This window comes from Myiozetetes cayanensis, unplaced genomic scaffold (assembly GCF_022539395.1).
Source record: "Myiozetetes cayanensis isolate MyiCay16 unplaced genomic scaffold, myiCay2020 scf40, whole genome shotgun sequence".
Classification (NCBI taxonomy): Eukaryota; Metazoa; Chordata; class Aves; order Passeriformes; family Tyrannidae; genus Myiozetetes; species Myiozetetes cayanensis.
The window spans coordinates 803,361-830,514 of record NW_026087632.1 but is presented as its reverse complement, the minus strand read 5'-3'; the positions used below and the strand labels follow the sequence as shown (position 1 = coordinate 830,514).

Below are 27,154 nucleotides of genomic sequence, written 5' to 3'. Positions count from 1 at the left end.
ATCACAGGATGGTTTGGGTTGGAAGGGACCTCAAAGCTCAGCCAGTTCCATCTCCTGTGGTGGCCAGGGACACCTTCCACCAGCCCAGGTTGCTCCAAGCCCCGTCCAACCTGGCCTTGGACACTTCCAGGGATGGGGCAGCCACAGCTTCTCTGGGCATCCTGTGCCAGGGCCTCCCACCCACTGAGTAAGGAGAGGGTAATAAGGACTTGGAAAATGCAAGTACAAGTTGTAAACATCCCTAGGACTGCAACTGTCATGTTCTCTATGGCAGGAAGGGACAAGCAAAGGGAAGGGAAACACTCCCCACTTCCCACTTCTCAGTACATGAAGAGACCAAGGGGTTTCTGGAGAAAAGGCTCCCGAATTATCACAGGTCTGGTGATGGCTAACGATGTTCCAGTGTGTCCTGGGTTGCTAATCAGCTGCATCATCTAATTGCTCCTCTAATTTTGAGGAGCCATAGTAGTTCAAGGAGAAGGGAGTGCAGGGACAAGAGGCTTTACAGAGGAAACTGTGGGATTAAAGGATGGAGATGAAACATGTCCAGGTAAGTAATTACCATTAATAGTTAAAAATGTTATCAGCTGGTGACAGAGCAAGAAGGTGGGTACAGGTAGTAGCTGGGTCTCCTGCTGTTTCTGAAGGACTAAAGAGGGGTGAGGATGAAGATCCTGTAAAAGGAAGGGAGAGTCCATGAAAAAGTGCAGAGGAAGCAGTGTCAGCAAGGGCAATTGCAGCTGGGGGTGGGCAAGGAGAGGCACAGGGGCACTGCCTCTTTTACCTTTTCAAAGCAAATCCAAGGGTTTACATCTTCCATTGTGCCTCAAGAATTTTTCCTGGATAATACTTCCACAACTTTCTAAATGTCTTTGCCATTTTAATCACATTTTTAAGGTCAAACCAAGCAACAAGTGAACAGCATCAGGCTCCTTGAAGTCAAGCACATGAATGCTGTAAATGACAAAGCTAAGTGAGATAAATGCTGTAAATGACAAAGCTAAGAGAATGACAGAGGATGACTACGACAACAAGTTGAAATGTCAGGATTACCACGCGTGATGGTACAACACAAAGTGGGGTTTCTATTCATTTAGTTAAAGCCAACTGGTTTTTTCACATATTCTCTGAAAATCTTTTGTCTGCTCGCAGTGCTGCTCTCAAGCTGACCCCTGTTGACTAAGGCATCTTTTACTGAATAGGTTTGTACCCAAAAAAGCCCACTCCTTTTCCTTCAGTGAAGAAAATAGCATGAATCATGTTTTTCCAAGGTTAATTTTTTTTTTAATTTCTTTAGGCAGGAAGAGAATGCTTCTCACTACTGCTACAGTTGTCTGAAATAAACTACTGGCTACTCAGCAGGTCAAAGGATGCCTGTGAGTAGCATTCAATCAAATGAGGGGATACAGGCCTAAATATCACCCATGTCACGAAATAATGAAGGTATTTCCTAGCACAAAAAATCCTTCTCAATACCACTAGAGGTAACAGAAAAGCGCATCTGACACTGAAGATTCATTCCCAAGTCCTGAGATCCGCATGTTGCTGTAGCAAAACCTCATCTCCTGAATTCCTAATAAAGACAAAGCTTTTTCCAGAAAAAAAAAAAAAGGTATAATACATGAAGAATGATAAAGCTGATAGAAGAACTGATGATAGAAGAATGATAATTAGAACTCCTCAGGTTTAAAGGCTGTGCCAACGTCTTGCATTATATCCATATGATATGGATTTAGATGGCAGTGTCTGTGCTGTGAACTGGAGGCAAGGCCAGACATCCCTGGTATTGACAGGAGTGCCTGTGCTCATGACTGGACTTGGATCATCCACAGCAGGGAACAGGCAGTCTGCAAAACTGAGAGTGGCAAATGTATTGCCACTACTGGAACAGGAGGAATAAGAAGCTGGGAAATACCTTTACTCACTTTGCAAGCCTGAATTTGGAGCGAACTGTCACTGGAATCATGGAGTAAATCAGGCTATGCTGATCAGGTTTTGATCTAACATGTGATTTTATATCAGCAAACATATTGGTACTAGTGGGAATGATGTCCCATGTCCACTGGTGTTTCAGTGTATCAGAGCAGGCTCCAGTGCCCCATCCTCTGAGAGACAGGTATCTATTTGTGGCTGCCACCAACACCCAAAGCAGGTGCACAGAGGAAAGCACTAAAATTCCCAGGAGAACTACTAGGGAAAGAAAATCTCATTTTCTGATTTCTATTTACAGCCTGAAATAGGCTGTCTGCTGGGAGCAGCAGTTCTTTGGGAAAACAGTGATTATGAGGACTATGGTTGTGTTTACTTCCCGACAGTGTTGCAGCAAACTACGTGTACTCAGGGTATTTTTAGCTGAAGATTCTGCCTGGCAGAACCTCACTGGAATTAATCACACGTAGCAAATTAAACAAAAGCAAAAAAGCTGGTGGGCTTAGGGGCACCTGCAGCAGGTGAGCATTTTATTGCACTTTCTAAGCAAACTTCCCCAAATTGCAGGGAATGGGAAGGGTAAAGGCAAAGGGCAGAGGTGGATTTTGTAACCAGGATCAAAGAACCTACATATTTATCTGCAGTTTGTAGACTGAATCTGTCTATATTCGTGTTATAGTCAGAATTAAAGCTCTTCTGCAGTGAAACTGTGGAAGTTGGTCCACCAACACATCAGCTGTCCTCTGACAAGTCCTGTGCAGGTGATGAGCTGCTGTGTGCCCCTGCTCCTGTCCCAGGGAGGAAGGTGCTGCAGGAAGGGCCTTGGATTTGAAGCCGTGTGAGGACACTGAGGGCACTTGGTGTGTTCAGCTGGAGCAGAGGAGACTGAGGGGAGACCTCCCTGCAGTTCCAACTGCCTGGGCAGGGGCAGAGGAGGGGCAGGACTGAGCTCTGCTCTGGGGGGACCAGGGACAGCCCCCAGGGAATGGCTGGAGCTGTGTCAGGGCAGGCTCAGGGTGGATCTCAGGGAAAGGTTCTTCCCCCAGAGGGTGGTTGGCACTGAACAGGCTCCCCAGGGCAGTGGGCACAGCCCCAAGGCTGCCAGAGCTGCAGGAGGGTTTGGATGATCCTCTGGGGCACAGGGGATGGTCAGTGCAGGGCTGAGTGTTGGACTCAATCCTTGTGGGTCCCTTCCAACCCAGCATATCCTGTGATTCTGTAAAGCACCCAGTGGTGAGCAGGACATTCACCAGCTGTGGACTGGCATTGCCATCCACAGACATTTCAAGCAGTCCTGAATCTAATGTGGATTTGCAGCATGGGAGGAAAGGTATAAGGGGCAGGAACTCAAAGTGGTTTGGGCACAGCTCAGATGGATGCAGATACCCTCACTCTGTATCCTTGTGGGCTGGTGAAATGGCTCCTGAACATCACCTTCTGCAGCACATCCTTCTGTTTTTGAAGAGGTTGCCTAGAACATTCTTGCAGAAATACACCTTGTTTCCACTGTTGCCTTTGGTGGACATGGAAGTGTATCAGTCCCAGTAACTTTTTCTCCAAACCCTCAGAAATAGTAAAATTAATCTCTGGCCAATGATTAGCGTTAAGTTATAAGGAGTTAGCTCAGCCCAGAACTAAGCCCAGAACTTACAATAGAATTATGGCAATTAGCATCTGTGGGAAGGAACACATCCCTGCTTTAAATGAAAACTATTCTGCCATTAGCTCAAAGTAGCTTGTAAAAGCTTTCACTATGACTAAGATCTGCAGCAATGTTGGAGATCATTCACCCAAAGATTGTGCTGTAATGCCTATTTATGGCTTTAGCATTTTAAGGTTTTTGTGAAGTAAAGAAGTAGAGATGAAGTGGACTCCCTCGCATCTGCTATGCCTTGGGAAGACAGCATGTGCCTGCTCAGGAATTAAACTAGGAATTGCATATTGAACCAAGAATACACGTGTAAGCAGTTAAGGAGATCTGAATGCTGCACTCACATCCACCACTCCACAGGCATAAACAGAGCATGCTACACTCACTCTCTGTCTTGAGCAGAAGACAACACTGCTGGCGTCCCACTGCAGCATTCCAGAGCCTCTCACAGGGCGGCTGCCTACATCCCAGGAGTGGGGAAGGAGAGACAAAAGGTGGTTTTAGGTGAGAGATGTCCAAAATGTGTTTTGTATTCTTCCAAGAGGGAAGGAAATCAGTGATTGTTTTATTACTGTGGACTGAGAGGTGGGCTGGTGGAGATGCAGCTTACACAAGGCTCCACAACCCAAAGATGCACTGAGTTCAGACCCAGGTGTCTTTTCTGGGAAGATGCAAAAAGGATTACAGTGGTAATATCCTTCCTCAGGCAGGTTTTGTTTTTTGTTTGTTTGTTTGTTTTTTCTGGCAAGAGAGATCTTTTCTCATAAATAACTGCTCTTCCTTACGAGCCAGCCATTGTCAGTGTCCAGAGAGGACACAAAATAGATCCTATCTGCCCAAAACAGCTCACAGACATCAACTATCATTTTGTTTTCTTTACTGGGTAAAAGGAGGAAAATGGCTTTGAAATTAGATGTTGAACCCCTTCCAGAATTGCAATATAAGATATCAAATCAATCATTCTTCACACAGATACCTCCTACTCTACAAGCTCCTACTACCACAAGAGTTGGTTGTTGCCAACTGAGCTGAGTGAATAATTTGCAGTTTCGTATTTGTTAGAGGAATTTTTCCTTTTCCTCTTTTCATTATTTGTCCACAAGCAGATTGATTTCCTTTTAACATTTCTTTTCCAGACACACGTGTTGTAATCACTCTGCACGTAACTCCTGCTGTAAATCATTTGTGAGCAATTTGTTGGGAGAAGTCTTCAAACATTTGTCCCAGTTCCATTCCCTGTGTATATGAACTTGCATCACGTGTCTGTTTCTGTGAACAAAACATCAAAAGAGCCGATTTTGAGTATTCTCCCTGAGAACAATCCTGCCTCTGAACACAGAAAATTCATGTAGAAATCACATTTCACTGAACGTTGTTTAAGACTTGGGGACACACACTCACGGAGATGCCTGCAGCTCACATGCATCTGTAAATTTCCATTCTAACTAGAAGATCAGCTTTTCCAACCCTACAGAGAACATTTTTTTGTTACCACTTCACAACTCAAGTCTGCTCCTCGCCAGAGCTTTTGTCTCATCCCGTCATTACAATTTCTGTCTCATAAAACATCCCTTGTGAGAGATGAGGCTTTCAGTGGCAGATAAAGTGGTTGGGTTCCAAATTATGACTGAAATGATGCACAATTTCACCATTTAAAAATTACCTCATTCCCAGAAATATTGGCAGGATTCTCCTGGTTATTGTTAGACTTGAATGAAAAACAAGGGTGTATCAAAACCCAAGCTGAAGAGCCCGACCTGGGCCGTGCTGGAGTCAGTGCAAAGCTCTCATTTCTCCATTTTTTTAGATGGAGGAAACTGCCCTTCTCAGACTGTAAAAGACTGTCTTTTAAGCTGAAAGTTTAAAAGAATGATTGCACTGTTCAGCAGGACCTGGGGTTGTTACCATGTGCCCTCCAACAAAGAAAAGCATTAGAGTGACTCTGACAACTTGGAAAAGGAGGTAAAATCATCTCAGGCACCAAGTGCTGTCATACTCCAGAGTTTGAATTTCAAACCCAAGTCTCATAGTTGAAATGTTTGCTTTGAAGGCGTTTGTAAAATACAGGCCTTGCCTCTGGGTGGTGTGCAGGGGAAATTCTCTGCTGGTATTTCAGCTACTGTAAATGGCTGCTGCAGCTGCCAGCCCAGAACTCTGTGATGGTTGTAGGCAAATGGAAGTGAAAAAGTCACGAAATTCATGGGTGATGATGTTTGTGACCATAACTGGGGCACGGATAGGCATCTCTTCCATTGTCTCTTGCTGTCCACTATGAAAACAGGAAAACCTTGAAAAACAAAAGAAGAAATCCACATAGAAATACTGAGGACTGCCAGGTAGAACCCAACCGACATTTTTTAAAATACGGATTTTGCAAAAGGAAGTTTTATTTTGCTCTCTAACTTCTTCTGAAATGATTTTTAAACCTGCCAGTGCAGAAGAGACTTTGGTGCACGGTGTTCACGTCCTTAACCAGCACCATCTGAGCCGAACTGAAATGTTAACCCTCAGTGCTCACAAACAGCTCCTCGGATAACGCGGTTTGTGCGAGAAACAAGTTGTTGATGTTGAGCATCAAAGTTCCCTGAACCCAACTTTCAAACAAGCAGTTCGAGGCTTGTTCCCCAGCCTGGATGCTGGACCCAGCCCAGCCACAGGAGCTCCAGCAGGAGTCACAGCTGCCTTCCCAGCACCCACGGAACCCAGACGAGCCGTGAGAGCACTGGCTGGAGCACCGAGTAAAATCGCTGTGAGACATTCAAATGAGATAATTATATCGTGTTAATTTGCATCTCATTTTGGTGATGTAGTTGCACGATGCCAATACAGTAACTGGAAATGAACACAGCGCAGCTCGTGCCCTGTCATGTCACACTGCTGGCCTTTCAGAGCCAGGAGTTCTGAACACTGTGCTCATAAATCAACGCCTTCAAGACAAGAAAATTATTATGAAGCTGAGCAACAATAATTCACACTTAGAAAAGCTCCATTCTTTTTCTTCCACCTGGAGCAGAACAGGGAGCCCTTAGATGGTTTTCTTGTATGCTGAAGTGAAATTTTACTCTCTGGCAACAGCAAATAAATCCATGTTTCTGTTGAGTTACTTGAGCAGCGTGGTGGTGTGTCCATGCTCTGGAAAGGCCTGTGTAAATGGCTGCTGCTCTAGGAATATCCACACTCCAGGAAGGCCTGTCCATGCTCCTCAGAGCAGGCAATAATGCAATGTGCGAGTTTAAAGGCCGATGCCCTGCTTTGGAGCAGTGGCACAGCAATTCCTACACCAAGTGATGTGTACAGTGTTCCCCTCCCTGCTAGATATAGATCTCAAACATAATAGAATCTTTTAGTTAGTTATATTTATAGTTTACGCTGAATCACATAAAATATGACTAACTCAGAGGCACAGCAAATTTCTTTGTACTTTTCATCATTTGCTGGTATTTTTTTCCAAATGCCTACATGATGGGACTTTACATTTGGTACAGTGATACCAATGGGGTTTAGGACACAGCAATGGGGATGTGCTGGCATAAAACAAATCCAAAAACTTTAGTATTTGTAAGAAGATAGATAGATTCTTGCCATTCATTTCCTGTAATTACTATAGAAACCTACAATACTATACATGAGAAAGGAAGGTTGCTATACCAAAAAAACCCAAACGCTAACCTTGCCTGTTTTCAAATCTGCATATTCAAGTCCACTGACATCACCGAAAGGGCAGCATTCCAAAATATAAATCACTTGAGCTCCAGAAGTCAGGTTGCCACCCCGAGCAGCCCGAAACCGCGGCGCAGGTTTGAATAGCAGCGCTCTGTGCAGATCCACACCCGGCCACCTACAGCAGAATGAAATATTTGTTCAACTCCACCACGCTGTGCTCTGCTCCACTGGTGTGAAATGGCACAAAATGAGGTACACCATGTACTCTTATTCTAGAGAGCAGGTATAATCTCTGTAATTATACCGCAACTGCACGGCAAATGCCGTGTAAATACAGAGCGGCGGCGTGTTCCTACAGCTTACTTGTTAATTATGCCGCGCCACTAACGAGTTCAAAGATAAATTATCATAGCACTTGCAGGCTTTAGGTTCTTGCTAAGCTGGGCCATAATGGAATTCACACTATTAAAGGCTTGCTTTTGTTGACTTTCCAGTGGGATGGGGAATGGGAACGACTCACCCCTCATGCCCAAAGGTTTAAGTGCATATTCTGCCCTGGTACAGCAGAGGCAGATACCGTACAAAGTAACATGGCACAATTAGGAAACCTGGGGGAATAAACCAAAAAAAAAAAAAATTTCTGTTAATAAATCACTTTTCAAATTCCATTTAGTAATCCTCCTAAGCAAATATTGTGTTTAGAATCACTGTTATTGCATGCAACAGAACTGATACGGGTTTCCTGGCCCAATATTTAATCTTGCACAGGCTAAAAACATTTATCATTCCACCAGTGTCACCAGCAAAACTGTTGACTGCAGTGAGGGCAGGGCTCCACCCAGGCAGCTTGCCTGGAAATGGGCTCTTGAAATAGCTTATTTTATATATCAGAAATAGATCACTATGTCAGGCCAGTTCAAAGCCTGTGCTAGCTCTCCTCTGAGCTGCAGAATTTTGGACCACAACTTGTAACTTTTAATAGGTATTTTATTAGAATTCAATAAAATTAAATTAGCCTCTCTATAAACATTGCTCTTCCCCAGAGTCAAGCTCCTCTTTAAGTTATGACTCTGCAGTGGTTGTTTGGTTGGCCATTTATTCTGACTTTTACAACCTGTGTTGGATCACCTTGGGTTTTATTTAAATTTTTTTGTTTTTCAATTTCAATTATTTTCATATTGATTTTCTACCTGAAAGGTGATGTTGATGTTTCTGACCCTTTTTTTTTTTTTTTTTTGTACTGAAGTTGTTGAGCTATTTCTCCTGAAAAAATGCCCAGTGTCTATTGCAAGGAAGATGTTGGTCTTCAGGGATTGCAGAATCAGTCCAAGCAGAGACAAAACAGCCACCTATTATTTTCTGTAGCTTACAGAAAGCTGAAGTATGGAATAAAAACCCACTGAAATTGGCTGTGCATAAATGTGGATGAAAAGAGCAACCCCAGGGCAGGGCAGTGACAGCTGGGGACGAACCAGACCGACAGACAGGCGGGAGGAGGTGGAAGCAAAGAGCCCGCGGCGTTGGTGGTGCTCACGGTAACACCGTACCTGTGCACAGGAAAACAAGGATACACTCACAGGAGATTCAGGAGATAGCTGTGTGGGTGAAATGACTTCTTGGCTACAGAGGAAACTTTGGAATTATTGCCCCTGGGAGGGACAAGCAATTTCCTGGTGAAAGAGATGGGTAGGGCATGTGGGTCAAGGAGGGCACTGGGAAAGCAAAGAGCAGTAACTTACCTGAAATGACAGAAAAGCAGGAAACAAAAGGAGGTGGAAGAGATTACTAACGATAAAAGCCATAAACCAAATAAAATTATTTGACTTTATTATCCTAACAGCATTGGTCAAGCCCAGAAAGCAGGAATGTTATGGATGTGAGCCATAAGATCATCAGAGCCTGGTTCAAAGCTTTAGTTCTCAGTTAGGATAGAAAAGGACATATTTGAAATGTGCCATTTCTGCCATGGAGAAATAAGTGACAAATTTAAATCCAGTCAGTCCAGGCTGACCCATAGTGTGACCTCTGCTGAAGTCGAGACAGCAGATGGGCATGACAAAAAAATCAGTGATCATACTGTTCATAGAAAGCGGGAAATAAACTGATGGCATGAGTTTGAAAGACCCTAAACCCCCCTGGTTTAGGACACTCATCTTGAACACTTTCACGGAGAAATGCCATGAGATTCTTGTTTGGATAGAAGTCTGTCCAGGAACGTTTGTGGTAGAGGTTCCTTAATGACCACGTGTGGAGGTAACAGGGAAAGACAGGCAGAGAAAGGATGAGGATGATGTTCCAGTCTGTTTTGAAAGAGCAAAGAGAAAGGGCAGAGTGTGACATACAAAGTCAAGACTGCATTCCAGCAGGAGGATACCTAGCAATGCTCAGGGCAGAGTTTAAGGTTAAGGAGGAGAGGAAGGGAAGGGACAAGAACTGGCTTAGGGGAGCCAAGCAGGAGCCAGAATGGCATCAGGCCACTGTAGCTGTGTGTGACATGCTGGAGTATTTTATTATTCAGTGTGCTCTTAACTGCAAGGGTAACACTGGCAACAATTCCTAAACTGAAGATCCTTGGATCTTTAGTGGGAAAGTAACTTCAGATACTTGAGATACTTGAGAAAGTAACTTCAGATACAGAATGGTGGTTGGGTTTAATGGGTTTATGTTTGTGTAACATACACTGACTTTCAAGAAAAGGGAGCTGACATTTCCAGCACTGGGAACCATGCAGTCCAGGTGAGGCTCCTTAGCCCAGCTGCAGCAGCTGATGGGATCCTTTGAAGATGGAATCCTGGTTCACATGGAATCACCTTGTTTTCTTTCACTCATTTCACTCCCTCCTCAATCTACCTTGGATCCTGAAGAACTGTTTGTAAGTACTCCTAGAAAACAGACACCTGCCAAAGACAAAGTGAATGCAAATGATCTTTCTTCACTTCCAGGGTCTGATCTCATTCTTCCTGAAATCTGCAGTGATTCCTGCTGTCTTTGGTGGTACCAGGCCTGGCTCGACCAGCCCACGTGTAAGCTGGAAATTCCCCTAATGAAAAAGGCCTAAGTGTACTGAATGGGGGAGATACTCATTAATAACTATTTAGGAGAACATGGTTCCCTTGAAAGGCTAATTATCTTGAGAGCTACCCATTCAAAAAAAAGTCTAATCAATGGGAGAACAAATTAAAAATGAAGAATCTCTCATAAAACCAGACAGAGGGAATACTGCATTCAAGAGGACATTCACCAATTAAAAGAAATGTCAACAACTCAAGTGGCAGGAACTTCAAAAGGGAATTTTTTCCCTCATTTTCATATGCATTCTTCATGAGCAACATCAAGAAGTGTAACATGCTAATAGCTAATAACACTCAGGATAAGATTCACTAATTTACTAACTGAATAACTTAATGCATATCAAAGGAATGATTTTCTCATTTCATTCTTTTTTTAGATCTAACACTAAGCGGGGTATTATCAAGTAGATAAAACTGCACAGATTACAAGTCATCACTGAAACAGTCATTTTAGAATTAAGATTGCTTTCTTCCATTGGATGTCTCCTTTGGGTTTAAGGAATCACGTATCTCTTACCCTCGTTATAACTCAGATTTAAAAAAAAAGAAATCAGGAAGGTATCTTGGTGGAAATGTGATGTTTTTCTAAAAACAAAGTGTTTTGCAGAGACACACTTGTTGTGATGTTAAACTCCAAAAATGTCCCAGGTAAGCCAGTTCCACGGTGGCTGGGAGGTGACCTGAGGTTCAGGACACAGGATCCTGAGCTGAAGCAGGGAAGGGATGTGGATGACTGGTGTGCCCTGGCTGTCCTGGCCTGGGGAACTCTCCCTCCTGTTCCTGTGAATGGTGAGAAGTTGGTGTGATGTCAATGAAGAACAAAAGACAAAAATGTTCAATTTTTTTTTTTTTTTAAATTATGAAAGAACTTCTGTATACTCCAAAACAATGGACAGGGTGTTGACATTTAGAACCACTTCTTGTTTAGTGTGATTCTTAAAAGCCTATTTACAGAATTCTACTAAATTTAAACAATGTTTTGCCCTTGCTGCTACTGCAAGCTATGTAAGCCCACTACCCTCTGATCAAACCCTTTAAGAACAGGTCACCAGCTAAGGTACTAAACACAACTAAATTAACAGTTCTCACACTAGTAAACAGGAAGGAAACACCTTCTCAGCTGGCTTGTTCTCTCACAGCAAACTCCTCGCCAACAGGGCACGCCACTGCAGCGTGAGCCACACTCCTATCACTTCCCTCTCCTCACAGCCCCACCACAAACATGATGTGTCGTGATGGTGATGCCCCTTTAACGGGGAAGGCCAGGCTGTTGGAACCAATGGCTTTGTGGCAGATGGAGCAACATGTGCAATTGGGAAAAAAACAATCTCGTGCTGCCAAAATATTAATAAGGGGCTTTCTCGGAAATATTCTGCCGCTGTCACTGTTACGTTTGAATTTGCCATGTAAATATGACTTCTTCCAAGGAGAAAGGCTTTGGATCAGCAGGCTTTCTGAGGACAGGGACCTCTCTGCACCTATTTTTTTCTCTCCTGCCAAGCCATTTGCTTCCAGTCACAAATTTTCAGTGCTGCAGCACCATGTGGGTGCTACTTGTGGTGCCTCTGATGAGAGACAGGAGCGAGCAGGACTGGTGTGGGCAGGCTGGGCCACGATCCCCACTCACCTGAGGAGAAATCCATAGTGAAATCCAACAGGGAATGGTTTCTTTGGGCTTGTTTGGGGCTTTCTGCACACTGTATCTCCCTCCCTCTGTGATTGCCCGTGTTCCTTACACAGTGAGAAAAACAATGAGAATTTCCTCTTCTTCTTTCAGACCACCAGTATTTTCCATAGCCTTATAAATGTCTTTTATTAATTTTCTTTTAAAAACAAACACTCATAATCCTTTCAAATTGTGCATCTATACAACATCAGAGCATTTCAGTGGATTTTTCAGTCCATTTATATGCCAGCTGCCTGGCAGTCAGCAGTGTGGTGGTGGTACTGCAAGCAGTAAAGATGTCCCACATCTCTGCAGTTCTCCTTGTGGTAATTACTGATTCCTGGGGAAACTGAGCCTCTAACACCAAAAAAACTTCCTGTGATGTCCCACTGTTTTGCAGAGGGCACTGGGACCAGTGTGCTTTAAAGAGACAGCCATTGTCCCTCCACTGAGGAGGAGCTTAGACTTGGTTTTGACTTCACACTTTTCTATACATTGTGAAAAAAAGCTGAATAATTCTATTTTCCTTTAGGATATTACAAGAGAAAGAACTGGTCTGATACATTTTGGATTAAAGATTCTTCCCTGAAAACAGGACCTGTTGCCTTGTGGTACCACAGCAGAAATAATCTTCTTTTCCCCAATACTGTTAGCTGGGCCAATATATTTTCCAGAATTGCTGAACTGAATGGAGAGTTCTCCAACACGGTGCATCTGGGAATTCAGATTACCCTCCCTCTGTCAGTACTGGAATTAAGAAATTGTGAAGGAAATCTGCATCTTAGAGATATTATAATGCCTGTTCTGAAATGGAGAAATATCACACGTCTGTGTTTGCATTCTCCAGCCTGAGACATACCTTTAGGAAGTCAGTTTCTGACGACATGTTTGGGCAAACGATGCCTTATCTGCATGCTTTCTTCATGTATCGTCCTGATCTGGGAACCTGGATGCCATAACCAGAAAGCTATGTTAATTGTACAGGTTTTTAAGTCAGTGTAGCCCAAAACATGTTCCTCAAGACTATCAGCCAGACGAAGTCTGCTCAAGAAGCTGGAGATGTTCTGCATCTGTTGGAGGAATCACATAAAATGTCTGTAATAAGAACTTCCAACAAAGATCATCTTGGCCTGACAGGTATTACGTATTTCTGTTTCCTAAAAATAAACCCCACCAAGTGTATGAACTGGTACTGTAAACACAAGCACAAGTAAAAGAGTTCTACTGTTGCTGGACTCCTCCTCCCCCTCGATTTGGGCAGTCAGCAAAAACACTTTTTCAGTATCCAGTTACAGTAAAGAATTGTTGACCCTGGTGTAACTGAGAGAAAAGACAAAGTCAAGTCAATGGGGTTTGCTTCAGCTTGTGACATTTCAAATAAAGCTTCTAAATTTGTTTGGATCATTAAAGTGAAAGCGTAGAGAAAACATGTGTTACAAAAATACAAGCTTCATCCTAAAGTATTTTTTATGGAAATGCTCACAGTTAGTTAGTGTTATTTGCTTCTAATCTGGGCTTCATTCTCCATACTCTACGTTAACAAACCTAGACCACTTAATGCCAAGTGCCTTACACATTTCTCTTCAGTTAAATTTCTCCAAAGAATCACATTACATGAGCATTTGCCAGTACAAAAAGCACACTCAGAGATCCTGGGTAAAATCCAGGCTCTCTGGCAGTAACCAGTAAAATTCTCTTTGAGGACTGGGTTCTACCCTACAGATCTTTGCTACATATGGGTAATAAAAAATGATCTTGTCACTTATGCTCCAAGTTCTTCAGTAGACTGTTCTAAGAGTGAGCTCCACGCTAGCCCTTCCCACTTCCCTTCCTAGATGAAAACAAGGTTACTCCAGAGTCAAACAATGTCTGGTTTCAGGTATGTTTGTAATTGTTGGAATATGCAGCAGATGTCAGTTTAGACAAGCTTCCAGCCTGTGGATGGAGGTAGGCTCTCAGTCTAACAATCTGCAGTTTTACTGGAGTTTGAGCACAGGATTGCCTGCACTGGGCTCTGGGAGAGATGTGAACCATTAGGGCTTAACTGTTCAGTAATAAATTATAGGTGAATAGAACATGACAGTGGCATGAAAATTAAGATTTTAAACAATCTTTATGATAGAAGACCAGGTGTAAAAATTTACCTGTATTTAATTCTGAGCTATTTTTCATCTCTGTGAGATGTTGAAGTGGGCTAGTTCTGCCATTCTTCCTCTGACACAGGTTTTTTGCACCATTTTCTCTTCCATAACTGAGGCATGCAGAGCTCTGGGGTTTGATGTTTGAGAAAAAAAGTAAATCAGGGCTGCTCTAGGCTGGCACTGGTCAGCAAGGGCAAGAGGAGGAGGGTTTGAGCTGGTGCCCCTTCCTGTCACAGCTCTGCAGGACATCGCTGTCCTGCAGCTGAGGAAGGGCAGAGGTTGGCTCAGGGCTCACCTTCAGTGCAAAGTTACTTTCCTAATGGGTATTTTTTTTTGCAGCCACTAAGATGTTACCTAGTTACCAGCAAATCACAGCCTGGTAACTGCTCAGAGAATCTGGGGTTTATTTATGGCAGAGTAAGTGACCCTGGATAAGCCAGGCTGGGGACACTTGGGCTGCCCAACAACAGGGTGAGGCTCACACAACATTTATTTGAAGTGTTAAGAGGAAAACTGCAGTACGAAGTTAATTACGATTAGTCTTGACAACACTAATTCTATTTAAAATGTGTTGAACTGGTTTAAAATTAAACTTCAGGTTCCCTCCAGCTGAAACCCAGCCTGAAGCTGTTGAAGCCTGCGTCGTCCATCCCGTGCCGGATTTTCTCATTTGGGAGGAAGATTACTATTAATAGACCAGAAGTGGGGTATTAAAAAAAAAAAAAAAAAAAAAGGAAAAAGTGAGATTATCCAATTCTGCAAATGTTTGTTTATTCCCTTGCTTCAGTTTTGTCCCAAGTTTAGCTTCCTGACGGGGCTTAATCCTCCCCTTTTGTGGCTCTGGACCATCCATCCCTCCTGTCTCCCCCAGTGCTGGCTAAGAGGGGTTGCTAAGCGACATGTTCTTCTCTTCTGTACTGTAGCAGAGAGGAACAGATCAAAGACACCCACAGTCCTGAATTATTTTATAAATGAATTTAAAGAGACACTCTCCTGTGCAGTATTATGTGGGGGGAGAACAAAAGTTACTGGCTACACTGAGAGTATATGGAGAATTAAACTGATGTCTTCTGGAAAATGAGAATGCTCTCATAAATGAGAGCTGTGTAGTATTTACTTTTTTGTTTTTTGTTTTTTCAGAGCTAGATTAGAAATTTTTTATGTTAATTAATGTTTCTAGTTTCCTAGTTTCATGGCAGTCAAGACATTGAACACAGGCCAGGCTGCATGTGTGTACAACTTTCAGAAGTCAGAGTTTCTGTCATTGAGTGACAAGCTTGCAGGGTTTTAAATCTTTTCATCCCTTGCAAAAGAGTTACCATTATGGAAAACCACTTAATTCTTTAATTTTTAAATATTTTCCTGATTGATGCCAGGCAAGAAAGTCACAGGGTGAAGTTCAAGTGATATATATCTTTGAAAGAATAAATGAAGATGAGGAAGTAATCTGTGTAGATCAGGCAGAAAACACACGACACCAACATCTCAGACCTTGCTGAAAGAACGAAAACCAAATGAATAACCTGTAATTACAAAACCTGGGAATACACAAGTTTAAACGTTACCTCTTAGGAGACAAGCACTTTCCTGGCACGAGTTCAGCTCTGCTGCTCTGTGCAGGCTGGGAGGTTTGTAGGAGCATGCTGGCAGCCGAGGCAGGCGCTCGCTGGAACAGAAAAGGGCGGAATTATCTGCCCTCGGATCTACTCGGTTTCAAACAGTGTCGTAAAAGGAAAAAAACAGCACTTGGTAACAAAGTGCAAGAGTTTTTCAGGACTTTCATTTCCAAAGATGCCACGGCTGGCACAGCCTTCAGAAAAAGGAGAGGCACACAAAAACCACACTTGAAGAACTACCCAGGCAAGCAGGACAGAGCATTTATGTAGAAAGCAAAACTCCCGGCTCAGATGGCTGCAAAAAAATTGGATGCAAAACTCTTCCCACGTGCAAATCTCATTGTTCTGTACCAGCCACCTGAGCAGCACAAACAAATCACAGAATCACAGAATACGCTGGGTTGGAAGGGACCCACAAGGATCATCCAGTCCAGCCCCTGGCCCTGTACACACATCCTAACAATCCCACCCTGTCCCTGAGAGCCTTGTCCAAACCCTCCTGGAGCTCTGGCAGCCTTGGGGCTGTGCCCACTGCCCTGGGGAGCCTGTTCAGTGCCAACCACCCTCTGGGGGAAGAACCTTTCCCTGAGATCCAACCCTGAGCCTGCCCTGACACAGCTTCAGGCCATTCCCTTGTGAGGAGGGGAAGAGGAGGGGCAGACACTGATCTCTGTCTGTGGGGACCAGTGACAGGATCCAAGGGAATGGAAGGTGGGAGGTGTATGGAGAGGATCTCACTCTCTTCCCTGTCTGTCTGGTCACAGAGCAGACTGATCTCCTCACTCTCACCCAAGGCCAGTGACCTCACATCAAATTGAGGGTAGATTAGTGAAACCTAATACTCTCTAGGACTATAAAGAGATTACTCGCACATAAATCTTCACCAAAAAAATAAATCTGTGTTAGTATTTATTTACATGCATTTTATTTTTCAAGAGAAAACAAGCCTCCCTTTTTTTCCTGCATCAATAAAAGTGTCTTCAAAATTCTGATTGCTTAGATTTGGCATGTAAAATCCACTGTACTACAGGTAACCTACATTCTTGTAAAAGCACGTATTTTAGAACAGGGCTCAGCCAGCTTTTCCATTTCTAGATATCAATTACACAGGCAAGATATGTGCTTTACTCTCACTGACAAGAGTGTTTTATGTATAAACATCTCGACCAGCACTGTGTTGTCAGTGGATAGCAGATTCGGTGTGTTTTGGCCGAATTTCTGAAGGGGGAAACTGTGACTTGCACTCTAAATATTTTTTCTGGAGAATGGATTCCTCAGCACACTATGAGCATCTTGTACAGAATACAAGTAAACATTTGGGAAGGAATTTCATGCTTATGGCAGGTACTGACTTGCCAGCCTTGAAACTGAGCTCCCTGGGACCCAGGGCACGAGCACAGCTCTGGCTCTGTGAGCTCCACAGGCCAGCTGAGTTCCCATCACTCCCGCTGCACCAGCGAGGGAAGAACCATCAAATCCCAGAACGGATTGGTTTGGAAGGGACCTTAAAAATCAGCTAGTACCATCCCCCTGCCATGGGCAGGGGCACCTTCCACTATCCCAGGTTGCTCCAAGCTTTGTCCAACCTGGCCTTGGACACTTCCAGGGATGGGGCAGCCACAGCTGCTCTGGGCAATCTGTGCCAGGGCCTCCCCACCCTCACAGCCAAGAATTTCTTCCTAATATCTAACCTAATCCTACTCTCTGTCAGCCTGAAGCCATTCCCCTTGTTCTATCACCCCAGGCCCTTAAAAATAGTCTCTCTCCATCTTTCTTGTTGGCTCCCTTCATGTACTGGAAGGCCACAATTTGGTCACCCCAAAGCTTTCTGTTCTCCAGGATGAACAATCCCAGTTCTCCCATCCTTCCCTCCCAGCAGAGCTGCTCCATCCCTCTCATCATCTTGGTGGCCTCCTCCAGACTGGCTCCAACAGCTCCACGTCCTCCCTGTGCAGGGCACACAGCAGGACCTGCATTTCTGGCAAGTTTATTCAAACATCCTGAGCACGCTGTGTTTGGGAGCGCAGTTTGATCATGCTGGTACTTTACCTCAAAGGTAAAATGTTCTGAAGTGGTGTTGCTGTAAGAATTTTAGTTAATTTGTATTAATATTGGTAGAATTTTGGTTAATGCACGTAAGTAACTTGGAATTGCTGCTCCTCTTCCCTTATTTCCAGAATGCTCCAAGAGCCTCTGCTGCAGTTGGACAGCTGGATCCCAGATGTGAGCAACCAGGTCAGGGTTTGGGTCCAGGAATAGGAGATGATGCTTTTGACACGTGGGAGGGCAGGGAAGGCCTTTGAGAACATTAATAACATTACTTCACATTTCTACAGTGCTTTGCCTGCGCCTGCTTAAAGCTCAACATAGACTATGAGTAATTAGTGATCTGGATGTCTCTGAAATGATCATCAGCAGCATTTAAATCATCATTAAAATACAATTAGCAGCCCTTTGAACGGAACGCTGTCGTTCTGAGCAGTCTAATTGGTGGCTCGTGGGCCAGTTCTGGACAACAGGAGGATTGTCTGCTTCTCCTCTCCTCTAACTGCACCAGCTCAAGGAGCACCCTGTCCCAGGAGGGGCAGCCGTGCCCATGGGATGGACATGGAGAGCCACACTATGTGACAGGAAAGGCACAAAGTATCCCTTGTGCCCAGCCCACTGCTTCGAGAAGTTCGGGTTTTGTGGTCCTCATTTTATCCTGTGTGCTGATTCAAGCAGGCACAGCCCCACAACTTTGTACTTTGCAATTCAAATCCTTTTTTGTTTTTTTTAATACTTGGATTTTAGACTGTGCAGCAAGAGCCATAAGGATGAAACAAGGGCAGTTCATGACAAGACAAATAACTGAGCGATCCACATCTCTGGGTGATGTGCTGGCAGACCAGACTGGAGTGTGATTGGGCAAGAGAAAGAATTCAGTTGCTGTAACAGACTGATAGTGAAGGTCTGGCTTGCATGGTGTTCCCAAACCTGGCATCCCTACTGCACATTTAGGTAGCTAAATCTGTCACTTCCATCCCGGAGATGCTTGTGTTAATTGCGTAAATGCCAACAAAAATGACATGTTTTCAAAGTGTTGGAAGTGTAAATAGCTGCTCTTCTGAAATGGCCACAGTTTATGTATTTTAGCTCAGACGTGCCCTCATGATACCACTTGCAAATGCATCTTATCTGTTATAGTAACTAGCTGTAGTATTCTATTAGTATCTGTTTGTAATACTACTGATGTTTCTGCAAAAAAAGCACTGTAGAATGTACTTTAAATACTGGCTTTTTGTACATCTCACACAACCATTCATCCCTCCAGGGGAACAGCACGCTACTGTTCCAGGTTTTCGAAGAACCAGCGCTGCTGCTCCCCACCAGCTCCCCTTGCCTGCTTCATAATGCCCTTATTATTTATGCTTTTTCTCTTGAAAATTCAAGTTTAGAGCCGAAAATTTTCACGCTTTTGTTCCTTGCAGCGAATCAAAGGCAGCGAGTGGCCCTGATGTAATCTGTGTGGTGTGTGCCGCGGCTGAGCATCCACTGCTGTGAAAGCGCTGCTTGTTCTCTGAAAGGAGGAATTCTTTCAGCCGTCGTCACGGCCCCCTCCTCCGCCCGCCTGCTTTTCCCAGGCACTCCGAGAGGACTCGCTCCCGGTCTTTTCCTTGCCCTCAAAATGTGCCGGAGCAACACAGTCATTTACCCCACACTTGCCCAAGGCTGAACTCCTGATGGCTTGGCCTCTGTGGGTGATCAAAAGTTTCAAGTTTGAGAGTAGCAATGGCTCTAGCTGAGGTGTGACATCTTTTTAATCATCTTTTCTTCGGATTGGTAGTCCAATAGTAGCCCAGCTCATCTCCACATGGGCACCACAGCAGGCTATCAGAGAAGTTCTTTTCTCTTCCTCTGCTGTTCCTGTAGTAAGTGACGTGCTTTCACATACGTCCTGCCTACAAAAGATGTCAGTGTTGGCCTGGCATGTTTCACTATGATTTGAGTGGCCTGAAGAAATTACTTGGAAAGCAGCAGATGCCTTCAGAAAAGAGGGAAAGAGGAAAAAAACCCAGACTCAAAGAGGAGAAGAGGAGAAAAAGGAGGCTCAGGGGAGACCTTATTGCTCTCTACGGCTATCTGAAAGGATGTGGGTGTTGGGCTCTTCTTCAGGTAACATGCAATAAGTCAAGGGAAATGGCCTCAAGTTGTGCCAAGGATGCTCTAAGTTGGATGTGAGGAAAAATTTCATCACCAAAAGAGTGGTTAAGCATTGCAACAGGCTCTCCAGGGAAGTGGTGGAGTCACCATCCCTGGAAGTGATTTAAAAAAAACAATGCAGATGTGGCACTTGGCGTGTGATTTAGTGGCCTTGGTGAGATCTGGCTCAAGGTTGGACTTGGTGGTCTTGAAAGTCTTTTCCAATCGTAGTGATTCTATGATTCTATGATATTAACAAGTCAACTGGCCCAAGGAAATAGAAGTGCAACTCAGTGATGGTTGCCAACAAGCAGTCCTGTAAAACCCACCCAGGAAGATAATGCAACTCCTCATGATCCTGCTCCTGTGGTGTTCCATCTTCTCTCCCTCTCTCTGCATTCCCCATTCCATAAAAGAAATGTGCATTGCTTCCCAGTTCATTCAAACACAAGGCTCCCTAAATCAGCTTTTTTCAAGCACATAAAATATGTATTGTCTCAGGAGGAACAAGAGACCAGACAGTCAAAAATGTGCCGTGGGGTTTGTCAGAGCCACAGCTCAGAACAGGTGCTCCAGGGGAGTTGATCACCAGTGTTTCACACAGGTAATTGTTAACAACACCCAGATAACTGCCTGTGGGATAACGGGCAACACACCAAACCCAGGCTATGAGCCACAACAGGAGAAAGTATTACAAGATGCTCACAGCCAAACTAAGATGCCAAAAGAAAGTCCCAAATAATATGAAGAAACTGAAAAAAGAGTCTTTGTTCCAGCACTGGTGTCTTTGCTGGGCTCCTGCCGCCATGCTGGCCATTTGGATCAACATTCCTTAAGGGAAGTGTTCAGGAAACACATGGAATATGTGACAACTCAGGAGGATTTAGCAGTTTTGGGAAAGAGTAACAGTTCTTAAATATCTCACTGCAATTAACCAAGGGCCAGAAATGTGAGAAAAATCTCTGAAGAATTAATCAGGAATCAACAGCAGTTTGTCTTGACAGCAAAGGCGGACGGATGAAATCAAACAGCTCCCCCCAAAATGGCTGCTGAGTAAGAGTGAAAAACGTAACAAGGAAGAACACCCTCTGGATAAATCTACATTTTGTTGAGGGGAAAAAAAAAGCAAATGCCAGTAGGAAGGGGAAAAAAAAAAGAAAAAAGCCTGTTTCCTGTCTGGTCACCACTGGGCACACATTGGCCTGCAAGGGCAGGGAGAGCAGAGTTCCCAGGTGCCAGGACAGCAGCCCTGGCTCAGAGGGGCAAAGAAGGAGTGGGATTGACTCTTGACTCTCACCAGACACTAAAGGTCCCTTAGGCCAGCTGGTACAAGAGAACAAAACATCAAAACCTCAGTGGACTCCTAGACTGTGTCCAGAGAAGGGCAATGGAGTTGGGGAAGGGTCTGGAGCACCAGGAGTGGCTGAGGGAGCTGGGGGACTCAGCCTGGAGAAAAGGAGGCTCAGGGGGGACCTTCCTGCTCTCTCCAACTCTCTGACAGGAGAGGAAGGATTGACTTTCCTTAACAGAGGGACCAACTGATAACGTTCAACTCTGCTCTTGTCCTGACATGGTTATTCGTTAGTTCTTCCTAATGACTGTTCAGTTCCTTCCTTCTCGGGAGCCACTCCTAATTCTCTTCTGTTCGGGTTGGATAATGAGTCACTGACTTTAATACGAATCACGATTAACCCTTCCCTTACACAGCCAACATCTGGGAACAGTGAAATATGTTGTGTCTTAGTGCTGAGGGAGAAGATTAATGATTCCTGCAGGCTTTCTGCTGCTGGCTGATGAAAAAACACCTTGTTTGCCTTGTGCCTTTGATTAATTGCTCTCTAAGTCTGGCATAGTCTACCTGCTCCCCAGAGTAATTTTGTTTTCCATAAATTTCACTTCTTTTCCATTGTCATTGTCTGGCCAAAGTTTTAGTTTGCGTCAAATAACTTCTGGAAGCACCTTGTTCGCCATTGTGCTTTTCCTCTCTCTTTTCTCTGGGGAGGGAGGGTCATGTTTGTGGCTGGGCAGTTCCACTGAGCCTTCCTGACTCCATGGGAAGAGTCAGGATGGTAACAGCCAGGCTCCTGGGGGCACATGTTCTGGGCTAGTTTCCTTCTTAAACAACAACAAAACAAAACAAAAAAACCCACACAAGTAAATTTATCATCTTTTATTTATAGACGATGTGCCATTCCTGAGACTACTGAGCCTAAAGACCCTGTGAGACTATTAACAACAGAAACTGAATTCTTCTTGACTCAGCTACTGCTCACTCACAGCTTAGGGAATGGCCTGTTTGTGATCAGACTTTGCACTGTTAGAGCACTGAATACACGCAGGCCTGTCAGATCACCTGCTCTTCAGGCACCTAATGTATGGCAATACTTGCTGTTTTGACCAAATTCTGGTGATTTTGGGGATATCTGGATTTCTAAAGATCTTTCTTCTTGATTTGCTTTCCTTCTACTAGCACTGCTGACCTACTATCATATTTGGTGTGTCCTTCAAAGTGTTCTACAGTGTTTTATTATTTTGATGTTATCAAAACACGCCTATGCTGATAGGAGAATCTAAGAGTTCTAAGGCAATGGTAGTCTGGAAAGAGATCAGACTATTTCCATAGGAAACCACACTCTCAGGTTACTGCAAAACCAGATTTTTAGGAAGAAACGTGCACTTCTCATGATTACTTCCACAGCTTTTCTCAGTGTTCTTTATTCCACCATCCCGCTGCTGCACCAGTCGGCCTCGGATGCGCATCCCTGGCGCCCGCGAGCGAGCCAGCCCACTCCTGCTGCACCAGCTATTCCCTGCTGGGAATATTTACTGTGGGTGCCAATCCAGCCTGACTGAAACCTCATTAACAATACGCTTTTTCCTGATTAATAAAATATTAATGTGAACATACAGCATCAGCTGCTTGACATTTTCTGTAGTTTTCCAACACCTGCACAGCACAGAACTGCTCGGGCGCTGTGATATTACCGCAGTGACAAACTTGCAAGCAACTTCTGATGCTTGGGGACAGTCCTCATCTTGGTCTTTTTTAAAAAATAATTTCATCTGGTAAAACTGAAGACAGATAACTCCTCACTTCCTGTGCAGCAAACAGTAGGTTTCTTGCCCAATAATCAATATTTATGCTTATTTATGGGTTTCTTCCCCAACAATTGATACTTATGCTCATTTACCAGTCGTGGCAGCAGTGCAAGCAGTCACTTTAAACGTGTCCAAGGTGGAAAGGCAATCAAAATCATTCAGGGAGGTGATTCTCCCTCTCTACTCTGCACTGGTGTGGCCCCACCTCGGGTCTTGTGTGTAGTTTTAGGTGTGAAAATACAGCAAGGATCTAAAGCTATTAGAGAGCATGCAAAGGAGGGCAACAAAGATGGTGAAGGGTCTGGAGGGGCCATAGGAGGAGCAGCTGAGGGCACTTGGTGTGTTCAGTCTGGAGGAGACGCGGTCACACCTCACTGGGGTCTGCAGTTTCCTCACGAGGGGCAGTGGAGGGTCAGCTCCGATCTCTGCTCTGTGTGAGCAGGGACAGCAACCAGGGAACGGCTGGAGCTGTGTCAGGGCAGGTTTAGGCTGGATATCAGGGAAAGGTTCTTCCCCCAGAGGGTGGTTGGCACTGAACAGGCTCCCCAGGGCAGTGGGCACAGCCCCAAGGCTGCCAGAGCTCCAGGAGGGCTCGGACAACGCTCTCAGGGACAGGGTGGGATTGCCGGCGTGTCCTGTGCAGCGCCAGGGGCTGGACTGGATGGATCCCCGTGGGTCCCTTCCAGCTCAGGATATTCTACGATCTGGCAGCTTTCCCAGCAGCAGCGACCGCTCGGCGGGTGAGGCCGGGCCAGGCCGGCCCATTCGCCGGTCACTGCCGGGTCTGTGCAGAGGGGAAGGCGCTGTGCCCAGGCCGGGCGCGGCCCCGGACCCGACCCGATGCGGGGGCGCTTCTGCCGCCCCGTCACGGCCGGGGGTCTCCGAGCAACAGGTGCCCGGGGCGCCGATCCCCCGGGCCGGGCCCGCCGCGGGGCTGGGGAGGCCCGGAGGCACCGCGGAGTCCCCGCCGGTGCTGCCGCCGCTCCCGCCCCCGGCCCCCTCCCCTTCCCCGCCACTCGCTTCCGCCGCGCTCCCGCGCATGCCCGGGTTATGCAACGGCCGCGGCGGGCGGGCCGGGCCGGGCAGAGCCGCAGGGCAGGGCAGGGGGGCCGTGAGGGGCTGCGGGCACCGGGCACGGGCGGCGGCGCCGAGGCCGCTCCGCTTCCCCGCGCCGCGCTCCCGCCGCGGCCCCGCGCGGTGTGTGAGTGGCAGCGGCGCGGCCGCCAAGTCCCGCCCGTTCCGCTCTCGCTGCCGCAGGCGGCGGCAGCGGCGGGTTGGCTTCCTGCGCGCCCGGCCGCTCCCCCGCCCCCCGGCAGTCGGAGCCGCAGCCGCCCGGATCCCCGAGCCATGGCTCTGTGAGCGCAGCACATGGCGGCCGCGGCAGCCATGAGCCCCCCACTAATCCATACAACTCCCCCCTGATCGGCCACCGACGGCAGCCAGCGCTCCCACCCGGCTCCACCGCTCCCACCGCCCGCCCGCCGCCGCCGCGCCGCCCGGCCCGAGCCCAGACCCCGCTGCCGCCGCCGCCGCCACCGCCGGGCCCCCGCTCGCCTGCCCGCCGCCGCCGCCCGGTCCTCACCATGGGAGTGCAGGGATTCCAGGACTACATCGAGAAGCACTGCCCCAGCGCCGTGGTGCCCGTCGAGCTGCAGAAGCTGGCGCGGGGCAGCCTCGTGGGTGGGGGCCGCCAGCGGCCCCCCCAGACCCCGCTGCGCCTCCTCATCGACGCCGACAACTGCCTGCACCGGCTCTACGGCGGCTTCTACACGGACTGGGTGAGCGGTGGGCAGTGGAACCACATGCTGGGCTACCTGGCGGCCCTGGCCAAGGCCTGCTTCAACGGGAACATCGAGCTCTTCGTCTTCTTCAACGGCGCCCTGGAGAAGGCCCGGCTGCACGAGTGGGTGAAGCGCCAGGGCAACGAGCGCCAGACGGCGCAGCAGATCGTCAGCCACGTCCAGAACAAGGGCACCCCGCCGCCCAAGGTCTGGTTCCTGCCGCCCGTCTGCATGGCGCACTGCATCCGCCTGGCCCTCATCCGCTTCCACATCAAGGTGAGGAGGAGCCCGGGGGTCCCGGCGCCCCCTCCCCGCCGCTCCCGCCCCGGCCGCTCCAAGATGGCAGCGGGGGCTGCCCGCGGGGGAAGGGGGGGGCACCGTCCGCCGCTCCCCTCAGCGCCTCAAAATGTCGCCCGGACCCGCGGGGGCGGCACAACTTTCGGCGGCCTCAATCCCCGGGGGATTCCGGCTGATTTCCAGGGCGCTGCCCGCCGCCCCGCCGAGGCCGGAGGCCGGGAGGCCTCGGCGGGGCGAGCGGCAGCGCCCATGGCCCGGCCCGGCCCGGCAGCAGGGCGGCTTCTGCCTCCATGTTCTTTCGCTCCCTTGACTCAAAATGTCCCTTCTTGCCTTGTGGGCTGTGGTACCGCAGGGGAGAGCGGGTGGGCGAAAAGCATCTCTGTAGTTAATTATTGAGAGTGGTGGGGGGGAAAAAAATAATTAATCAGTTTAGTTCTCGCGCAGGGTGGATCTGCAACAAGTTCCCGGCCGCGGCGAGGTGTTTAAACTTGGGCTGGAGGGGAAATGGCTCGCTGCGAAAAGCACAGAAGTGCAGTTTCGGCTTTACGGAGGTTTTCGTGTTTTGCTCGGTGTTTTCCCGGTATCAACAAGCGTTTCAAATCAGGCGTAGAATAACTCTCACCTCACTCCATAGCAGCAACACTTCCAGTCAGTGCGATCAGCAGCGCCGAGCTGACAGTCCTTCATTTAAACTTCTTATTTTAAGAGGCAGCCCCAGTTTTCCGGCCCTGTAACAGCCCTTCGTGCCGGATCTGGGCTGCATGGCCATCTTGCACTGGAAGGCCACGATTTCAAAGGTTGCAGGATGTGACCACGTTGCATCTCTCCGCACGGCGTTCCTGATTTACGATGGTTTCTGTGCAGCCGAGCGATTGTGTATATTGAAACACAAGACGCTGGAAAAACAAGCCCGGGGATGAAGCTGCAGTTTTAGGAGTTGCCTGCTCGCCTTCCCGCTGGGGAGGGAAGAGCAGTGGGAGGGAAGCACATACTTGTAGGCTTTATTATCCTAAATTACTTTAGTGTGTAGAAAAATATTATGTAACCTTCGGAGTTGCACGCTCGATCACTAGCAGCAGCTTAATGTTCTTTGGCCTTCTGCCGGATTAGAAACGCTCTGGCCGGGCTGCAGCCCTGGGGTACAGATGCCTCTCTGCGAGCAGCTCACCCCAGAGGTGACTTTGGGTGAAGTTTCTCCTAGTTCTGCCAGCGGGGCGGGAGCTGCTGTTGCTCCCTCGTAGTTCCCTGCTCGCGGGGCCAGGCCCGTCCATGGAGGAACGCGGGGCTGGAGTGCAGCCACCCCGGGCTGGCAGCGGGTGTTCGGCGCTGGAAGTCCCACCCTGTTGCCGGGATTGGGTCACCGGGCCGGGGCCACGGCGCGTGTGGAACGAACTGGAAGCGGAGGCGAAGCTCGTTCTCGCAGGGCCCGTCGAGCTGTGCCGAGGGCTCGGCCTTGCTTAAAGTGAGGGGGTGATGGCCGTGTCTGCTGCAGTCGTGTGTTTCCCTGGCCAGCCTAGAAGCAGGATTGTGTTACCGTGTCTTGGATGGTGGGAATTTGCACGACAGCGGAAACATCCTCTCATTTGAACTTTTTGTTTTTTTTTTTTTTTTTTTTCTTGTGGCTAGGAACTACTTTTGTTCTTCGAGCAAAAAGTTTTAGGCCCCATGTGGTGAAGGTCTTTACCTTGATCTGTTTGTGCAGTATAAATCTGCATTATAAATCTTCCTTTTTTTGTTACTGAGACTTAGAGATGATTAGTAAAAGCAATGAATGGGGTGAAATAAGGATGTTGTTTTCTTTTAATGTATTAAAGTGGAGACTTTGTTTAACGCTACACTGAAATGCATAGTACCTGACAGGAAGGCAGCTGGTTTGATATCACTGGGAATGGGGTGTTTGTAGTAGTTTTGTAGCATGTTGAACTGGCAGTTAGTTCGTTAAACACTTTCTTGTCTCAGACCTGGCTCAGGTGTCTTACATCCAAACCAAACTGCCACATTTGACAGTGGTGTCACCTGTAGCACTTTGTTTACTTTCAAGCTTAGCTGCAGCATTAG

General features: G+C 46.8%; 1 protein-coding gene and 2 long non-coding RNA genes across 13 annotated transcripts in view; 1 reads left to right on the top strand and 2 right to left on the bottom strand.

Annotated features, from left to right (window-relative positions):
* The window catches only part of LOC126647738 (uncharacterized), an 853,551-nt gene that overhangs the window by 186,514 nt on the left and 639,883 nt on the right, over window positions 1–27,154 (bottom strand). The gene's annotated exons all lie outside the window — the stretch shown is intronic.
* LOC126647737 (uncharacterized) lies at window positions 118–24,739 on the bottom strand. Of its 7 annotated transcripts, none has more exons than XR_007630661.1 (6): window positions 24,601–24,739; window positions 15,687–15,787; window positions 8,434–12,926; window positions 7,764–7,851; window positions 7,250–7,418; window positions 118–5,867 (listed from the first exon to the last, which is right to left on the bottom strand). It is a non-coding gene; the product is annotated as an uncharacterized LOC126647737 (long non-coding RNA). The 7 variants fall into 7 exon arrangements; XR_007630664.1 differs by having other exon boundaries at window positions 7,250–11,094; window positions 11,942–12,045; window positions 12,840–12,926; XR_007630660.1 differs by having other exon boundaries at window positions 7,764–12,926.
* The window catches only part of FAM120A (family with sequence similarity 120A), a 51,788-nt gene continuing 48,970 nt past the window's right edge, over window positions 24,337–27,154 (top strand). The window contains exon 1 of one of the 3 annotated variants that reach the window (XM_050330234.1): window positions 24,337–25,075. In XM_050330234.1, the coding sequence (XP_050186191.1) occupies window positions 24,602–25,075 (474 nt within the window). In that variant the 5' untranslated portion in view covers window positions 24,337–24,601. The remainder of the gene's footprint in view (window positions 25,076–27,154) is intronic. The other 2 variants (XM_050330233.1, XM_050330235.1) reach the window with 2 other exon arrangements.